Raw genomic sequence first — 8,026 nt, 5'->3', positions numbered from 1 at the left:
GACTCTGTCTCAAAAAAAAAAAAAAAAAAATAGCCAGGAATGGTGGTGCGTGCCTGCAGTCCCAGCTCCTTTGGAGGCTGAGTCAGGAGGAGTCATGATTGCTTGAGCCTTGGAAGTCGAGGCTTCAGTGAGCTGGGATCATGCCACTGCACTTCAGCCTGGGTGTGATAGAGCAAGATGTTGTCTTTGAAAAATATATAAAAAGTGGCCGGCTGCAGTGGCTCACAACTGTAATCCCTGCACTTTGGGAGGCTGAGGTGGGTGGATCACCTGAGGTCAGGAGTTCAAGACCAGCCTGACCAATATGGTGAAACCCTGTTCCTACTAAAAATACAAAAATTAGCCAGGCGTGGTGCACACAAATGTAATCCCAACTACTCGGGAGGATGAGACAGGAGAATCACTTGAACCCGGGAAGTGGAGGTTGCAGTGAGCCAAGATTGCACCCCTGCATTCTAGCCTGGGTGATACAGCGAGACTCTCTCAAAAAAAAAAAAAAAAAAAAAAAAAGGCCAGTGCAGTGGCTCACGTCTGTAATCCCAGCACTTTGGGAGGCCAAGGCGGGCGGATCACGGGGTCAGGAGATGGAGACCATCCTGGCTAACATGGTGAAATCCCATCTCTACTAAAAATACAAAAAATTAGCCAGGTGTGGTGGTGCGTGCCTATATTCCCAGCTACTGGGGAGGCTGAGGCAGGAGAATGGTGTGAACCCGGGAGGCGGAGCTTGCAGTGAGCGGAGATTGCGTCACTGCACTCCAGCCTGGGCGACAGAGCAAGACTCCATCTCAAAAAAAAAAAAAAAAGAGAGATACACACACACACACACACACACACACATGTATAAAGTAATAAATGAAAGCAAACCAAATGTAATTTCCAGAGGCTAAGATCCCAAGGAGAGGAATCACATTCACTTGGGTCCACCATCTACTTGATGTGCGTGCGACCTTGAACCAAGTCACTCAACCTTCGTTGCCATCAAATTCCTCATTGGGAAATCATGCAGAGAGGATCTCCTTCAGAAGGTTGTCTCGGGGATTGAAGGAATGGTTAGCGCAGTGGCTCCACACAGAAGGAACTCAGGGAATGTTGCTGGGACTCAGGTTCCTAAGCCATAACTACCCGTGCATATGTGCAGAGGTCCACAGGGGATTTTCTGAAAGATACACATGAAATGAAGACCAGGGAAACATCAGTATTTTGCCAGTAAAGAGGATAGATGTATGTGTACATATATGTGCATATACATATATACACATTTATAAATGACAAACATACAAAAAAATACAGTATAAATCTCCGTTTGTTATATATTTAAATTTTCTGTAAGTGATCAGGCTGTTGCTATATTATCAAGGCTGGTCTCATACACGTGGCCTCAAGCGATGCTCTTGACATCAGCCTTCCAAAGTGCTGGGATTACAGGCCTGAGGCATCGCGCCCAGCTCCAAATCTCCATTTTCAGCAAACCATTTGAGAGTAAGTCGCAAACACGAGGCACCTCCAAATATCTAACTATGTTTTCCACAAACAGGGACAGGTTCCTACATGTACAGTCAGCCACGTTGAAAATCGGTACATTGGCCGGGTGCGGTGGCTCAAGCCTGTAATCCCAGCACTTTGGGAGGCCGAGACGGGCGGATCACGAGGTCAGGAGATCGAGACCATCCTGGCTAACACGGTGAAACCCCGTTTCTACTAAAAAAATACAAAAAACGCCTGTAGTCCCAGCCACTCGGGAGGCTGAGGCAGGAGAATGGCGTAAACCCGGGAGGCGGAGCTTGCAGTGAGCTGAGATCCGGCCACTGCACTCCAGCCCGGGCGACAGAGCGAGACTCCGTCTCAAAAAAAAAAGAAAATCGGTACATTAACACGGCTGGATGGCTACCATCTAATCCGAAGACCCAACCACATTCACCACTTGTGCCAATAATATGTTCATTTCACTGTATGTTTTGAAATGTGTACCACACGCATATGTTATCTTTACGAAAAAAAAAATTGTATTTTGAAACCACTCGACACAGCCAAATGAAATAAGAGCGAACTCATTCATGCAGGAGCCCCGGAGGACTAGGAGAATCCGGCCTCTCCCAGGCCTCCTCACCTGAGCGGGACTCTCTCCTGACCGCCGCCCACCCACTCCAGGGCCGGTCACGGGAAGGGACCGCCCAGCCCGAGGGTCGCAGGGGCAGAAAACCCCGGGTCCTGAACGCGCCTGGGCCCTGCAGCGAACCTGACGTCCCCACTCGACTCCAGGATCAGATTCAGGCCAGGCCAGGAACCACCCCAGCTTCCTGCGTCCGCCTCGGTCCAGGTTGCAATGCCGCGGCGGCCGCCAAGTAGTCGGAGGCTCAAGGGCGGGGATCAAGGCCCAAGTCCCGGCGCGCTCATCAAGGCGTGGCTCCGGATGAAGGTTCCGGAACAGCCGGCCTCGAGCACCCACGTGCAGCTTCCGATTGCAGCCCTGGGCTGGCTTCACTGTCCGCACCTGAGACCCGCGGCCGCCGCAGGGTGCTTCGCCGAGGGTGCGGGCTGGGGGCGCACAGTGCGCCCAGCCTCTCCCCCTCCTCGCCATTAAGGGGAGCCCCAGCGACGCCCTGAACCCTGAAAGCCAAACCGGGCCCAGGGCTGCACTTGGCATCTGCTTCCCCGCCTGTCACAGTAACCAGGGCTAGGGCCGGGGTCGGGACCGTGGGGGATAGTGGAGGGCGCGTGGGAATGGGGCTCGCTGCGCCACGGAAACCCCGCGCTGCCCTTCGAGACCTCCCCGCTGCTCCGCAGAGCCGGGGCCGCTGCCATCGCGTCTGCCCCGAGGGTGCGCAGGCGGGTACTTGTCCCGACTGGGGAACAGCGGGAGCCGTGAGACGCTGGTCGGGCTTCCCAGACCCACCCAGGACGTCTCTGGGGGCGGGAGGCCAGGAGAGAAGAGGGTGAGAGAGATGAGCTGCAGGGGGATACGGGACCCAGGGACATTATAACACGCTTTCCACGCGTAGGATTGGGGCTCACGAATGACCAGAAAGGTGGGACTCATTCGCCCCCTTTGCAGATGCACCCATGTTGGCGCCCCTTAGATCTGCAGTGGGGGCACCAGGACCTGTGGTGAGCGCCTCCGAGTACCGAACGCCAGCAGATCCGCCCGATCACATTTCGGCCTGGCTTGCTTTGCACAAATGCTGCGTCAGCACACGCCCCAGACCCACTCTTTCCCAGATCGCGACCCATGCCTTCGCAGAAAGTGTCCTAAGCACAGTCAGGTTCAAAGCCCGCCCCCGGCTCGGATTCGCTGTGTAACTCCGAGTCACTGTTCACACTTCTCTGGGCCTCAGTTTGCTCATCTCAGCAAATGGGACACAGACACAGTCACGCTGCGGACTAACGCTTTATTTGCCACCGGCCCCGGGCCCTCCTGGGCTCCTGCTCAGAAGATCTTCACGGAGTCCAGCTGCACGTCCCCGCCCACCTCCACCAGGCGCACGCGCGCCAGCGGCAGGCGGTGGCGGAAGTGGTGGTACTGGGCGTCCCCAACCACGGCCTGCAGGGGAGGGTCGGTGGTGAGGATTCCGAAGGCCCATGCTGGGTGGCCCTGGGAAAATCACTCATACGCTCTGGGCCTCAGTTTCCCCACTGGGAAAATAGGCCTATTGTTCATTCTTTTTTTTTTTTTTTTTTTTTTTTTTTGAGACGGAGTCTCGCTCTGTCGCCCGGGCTGGAGTGCAGTGGCTAGTTCTCAGCTCACTGCAAGCTCCGCCTCCCGGGTTTACGCCATTCTCCTGCCTCAGCCTCCGAGTAGCTGGGACTACAGGCGCCCGCCACCTCGCCCGGCTAGTTTTTTGTAGTTTTTAGTAGAGACGGGGTTTCACAGTGTTAGCCAGGATGGTCTCGATCTCCTGACCTCGTGATCCGCCCGTCTCGGCCTCCCAAAGTGCTGGGATTACAGGCTTGAGTCACCGCGCCCGGCCTGTTCATTCTAACTCTTGCGTGAGGATCAAACGAGTTTACTGGGTGGCGCAGTAAAAAACGGCTTTTTTAGTCTTGGTAATGGATATTCTTATTTCCGAGAGCATTACCCGCTATTAAAGCGCAGAGAAGGGAGGTGAATTTGCATAAGGTCTGGGTGGCGGAGGATCTGCCGTCACCTCCACCACCCAAACCTTGCTAGGACGAGTTCCTGGGCGCTGTCTCCAGCCCATCCCTCCCCATGCCTCAAACCCCGGACGGGCCTCAGGAAGGAATGAACTGGGAATAGGGTCTGGGAAGGCGAGTCATGGCCACGCCTTCCCGCTAGGACGCCCACCACTTGGACACTGTGCTGGTGCTCCCCGCCTCCTGACCCTGCTGTCTCTCTGACCCAAGTGGGGGTTGTTTAGGCGAGAGAGAGGGTCGAAGGACACCCTTCTCTGCCTTGGCCACGCCTTCCCTACACCCCTCACCCCGCCCCAACCTCCCTGCCTTCCATCAATAGCCTGGCTTTGCCCAACCCTCTGCTCCAGGGACCTAGGTCTTGGCGTCCGCGCCCCTGTCTCAGAGACGCACCTTGAAGCCGTCGTCGGACGCGATGATGAGCACCTCGAAGGGCTGCCCGCGCTGGAAAGGAACGCCAGGCCCGCGCTCCTCGCGGCCCCAGGAGCCTTGCTCCTTGCTGTTGAAGACCACCTCCGACGTGTCCAGCCGGGGGTTGAAATGCAGGGCGGCATCGGAGCCCTGCTCCTCCCCACACAGCAGGTTTACATGGAACCTGGAAGTGGGGGATGGTGGCCGTCAGGGCTCAGAAACCACCCAGACCAAGAACTGTTGAGGGTGAGGAATACTGATGTCTACAATTCACTTTGAATGAATAAGTAAATGAAATGTTGGCTGGGTACAGTGGCTTGCCCTGTAATCCCAGCACTCTGGGAGGTGGAGAAGGGAGGATCGCTTGGGCCCAGAAGTTAAAGACCAGCCTGGGCAACACGGCAAGATCCCATCTTACAAAAAAATGAACGAACAAACAAAAAATAAACCACCCAGACCAAAGTCCTTCGAAGGGCTTATGGGCTGGGACTCCCCATTCCCAGAGCACCCCCAAGTTAACAGGGACTCGAAGACAGGCACACACAGCAGAAAGAGAGGTGGCTAATGACCAGGGAGCTTAGATTCCCAAGGCAGCCAAAATGTCATGAGGCCTTGGCAGAAACCTGCCCAGACCAAACTCACTATGCCTAGGGCAGGGTGCCTGCATTTCCAAAGAGCCTGGGAGCTGCCCAGGAGGTCTGGGTGATGGCCAGGGCGCTCCTGATGCCCAGGGAACCCTCAGGTTCTACAGGACAAAGAAGAATACCAGGAAGCCCAGTATTTCCAGGGTACCCCAAAATCCAGAAGGCCCAAAGTTCCTTAACCAGGAAGTCAAAGGATGGCTTGGCAAGGACTCCCAGGGTCCAGGGTGTCTCCAGGACTTGGAGTATTTCCAGAGTTCCCTGGGACTCAGACATGGAAGTCATAGGACTATATCTAGGAACCCTGAGATTACCCAGGAACCTCAAATTCTTAGGGAAACTTAGGGACTCCAGCCACAAAGGCATGGGGCAAATAAGTAAATACATCAGATTTGAGGTCAGAAATGGCCTCGGACTCCTAGCCTGGTGGATACAGATGGCCTAGGGCCTCTAGTTCTGGACTGCAGAAATTGGGGGTCAGCTGATCCTGGAGACCTGTACCGTTTACCCCTAGGGCCTGGGGTCTCACCTGCTGGCGTCAGGAGGAACCAAGCCACGAATTCTCAGCACCGTGCCAGGGCGGATGCCCTCGGGCAGCGAGGACTTGTGAGGGATGTTCTGCAAGAATGGAGTGCGGGGGCCACTGTGAGCCGGTGAGACCGAGGAGGGAGGCAGAAGGTGGGTCACCCCTCAGAGGAGCCGACCAGGACTGAGACTGGCAGAAATCAGTGGAAGAGAAAAGGGTGGCAGAGAGGCAGGAAAGAGACCAGAAACAGACAGAGAAACAGACAGAGAAACAGATGGGGAGAGCGACAAAGAAAAACAGAAAAATCCTCAAAGAGGGACCCAGAGGAAGCCACAAAGAGGTAGAGGGGACAGTCGGGAAGGGCGGTCACCCAGAGGCCACAACCCAGGCCCATCCATGGCGTACCCATTGCCCACTTGCTCCTTTGAAAGAGGAGCCCCCAGCCCCCTCCCTACTCGGCCCCGCCCTGGGCCCCTGGAGCACTCACGGCCATGGCTGGGACAGGGTCAGGCAGCCGTGGTGCTGGGGACTGCTGGGGACCTTAAATAAAAGCAGGGCGGGGCTGGCCCTGATGACTCACCCCACCCCTTCCCACCCACCACCCACACCTGGCACAGACCCTGGCCCTGGGGCAAGCCTGGCGAAGCGGGAGTGGCACCTCTTCTTGGGGGCCCTGATCCCCTCCATCACCCAGGGCCTGGGTGCACTGCCCCTCCCAGGAGCTGATAATAAGAGGGACCGTTGAACAATAATAAACTCGGAGCAGAGAAGGCTCCTCGTGCCACCGCCCCTCCAACCCTGCCTTCCCACTGCCTGGCGCACGGAGAGTCTCTCATGCTCATTTTATACACAGACATGTTGGGTCCTGAGAAGCCAAGCCCAGAGGGAACTCTAGACCCTTCTCTCCAGCTAAGAACCTCCTGCCTGGACTGGAAATGTCTGCGCTGAAATCCCGGCTTCTATGTCTCTAAAGCAACAGCAGCCACAACCACAGAGATAGTGCCAGACAGGGCGACTTCACGGGGTCGAGGGGCGGCCTGGGCGGCTCAGTGCTGCATCCCTGGGTCCTAGAGTGTGCCCGGTTCATGGGAAGTCCTCAGTCAGGAGGGGTGAAAGGAGGGGATCTACTAGGACTACGCTTGTCATTTCCTAGGCCCCTGGGCTGCCCAGGATATGCAGGAAATCACTGATTGGGACCCCATCATTCCAACAGGGGGCAGCATGGGTCGCCCCCATTGTACAGAGGAGGAGGCTGAGGCTGGGATGGGGAAGTGATTTTCCACAAGCCGCGCAGGACCCGCTGCCCCGACCTCTGAATCTCCCCACCTCTGGGCACGCCTCTCCTGTGGGGCTGGATGTCTCTGGGGCTGGCTGTCTCACTCTGTCCGTCTCTGCCTGTAACTGTGTCTACCGCGTATTCCTGTCCCACTTCTCTCCTTCAGGTCTCTCTTGTGCCTCCTTCCAAGACTGTTACCATCTTCCCACGAATTTTGCAGGTCAGGATGAGGGGGTTTTCAGGGTAGTGGGTGGCCTAGCACCCCATCACTACCCAGACCCAAAACAGAGCAAAATGAGGACTCTCCCACCAGCCCCAGTATAGCCTGCTCGGGCCCAAGACTCTAGAAGAGAATCCAGGGTTGGGGAAGTAGACTGGGGGAGGCGTGGGTGGGGGTGGGGGTGGGGGTGGGGGGGCCAGACTGAAATCTGTTTCCAAAAGGCAGGGGTGGTGTGGGAGCTGAACAGAAACCACTCCTGGCTGGGCGTGGTGGCTCACGCCTATAATCCTAGCACTTTGGGAGGCCAAGATAGGTGGATTACCTGAGGTCAGGAATTCAAGACCAGCCTGGCCAACATGGTGAAACCCCTTCTCTACAAAAAAAAAAATACAAAAAATTGGCCGGACATATAGACGGACACCTGTAATCCCAGCTACCCGGGAAGCTGAGGCAGGAGAATTGCTCTAGCTGGGGAGGCAGAGGTTGCAGTGAGCCGAGACCACACCACTGCACTCCAGCCTGGGCAACAGAGCTAGACTTTGCCTCAAAAAATAAAAATAAACCACTCCTAGCAATGCAGCAGCCCTCCTGGACCTTTTCCACCTCCCACCCCGGCCCCTGCCCCACCCAGCAGGCTGCTGCTGAGAGGCCTGGGCAGAGGCAGGCTGGTAGTGGAAAGTTTGGGTGGAGACACCAGACCCAGAACCATCCTCCACCCTCTGTGTCCCAGGCTCCCAGCCTCTTGCCCCTCCCCACACACTCCAAGGCACCAAGCTGGGGTACCAGTTCCTAGGCACATGAAC

At 56.3% G+C, this 8,026-nt stretch overlaps 1 protein-coding gene across 1 annotated transcript; it reads right to left on the bottom strand.

The window, feature by feature from the left end:
- Positions 1-3,372: 3,372 nt before the first annotated feature.
- On the bottom strand, positions 3,373-6,662 carry LOC104679966 (galectin-7). Its single transcript, XM_030913046.1, has 5 exons — positions 6,645-6,662; positions 6,215-6,267; positions 5,731-5,819; positions 4,543-4,744; positions 3,373-3,541 (listed from the first exon to the last, which is right to left on the bottom strand). Exons 2-5 carry the CDS (start codon positions 6,218-6,220, stop codon positions 3,428-3,430), a joined length of 411 nt encoding a protein of 136 aa, XP_030768906.1. The 5' UTR covers positions 6,221-6,267; positions 6,645-6,662; the 3' UTR covers positions 3,373-3,427.
- Between the last annotated feature and the right edge of the window lie 1,364 nt (positions 6,663-8,026).

Source organism: Rhinopithecus roxellana, chromosome 12, assembly GCF_007565055.1.
Source record: "Rhinopithecus roxellana isolate Shanxi Qingling chromosome 12, ASM756505v1, whole genome shotgun sequence".
Taxonomy (NCBI): Eukaryota; Metazoa; Chordata; class Mammalia; order Primates; family Cercopithecidae; genus Rhinopithecus; species Rhinopithecus roxellana.
This window is presented reverse-complemented; position numbering and strand designations above follow the sequence as displayed.

Coding starts and splice junctions, on each gene's coding strand:
- LOC104679966 (XM_030913046.1), bottom strand. Junction 4,745..5,730: donor GTTCCTCCTGACGCCAGCAG/GTGAGACCCCAG, acceptor CCCCACTTCCAG/GTTCCATGTAAACCTGCTGT. Junction 3,542..4,542: donor CGTCCGACGACGGCTTCAAG/GTGCGTCTCTGA, acceptor CCTCCCCTGCAG/GCCGTGGTTGGGGACGCCCA.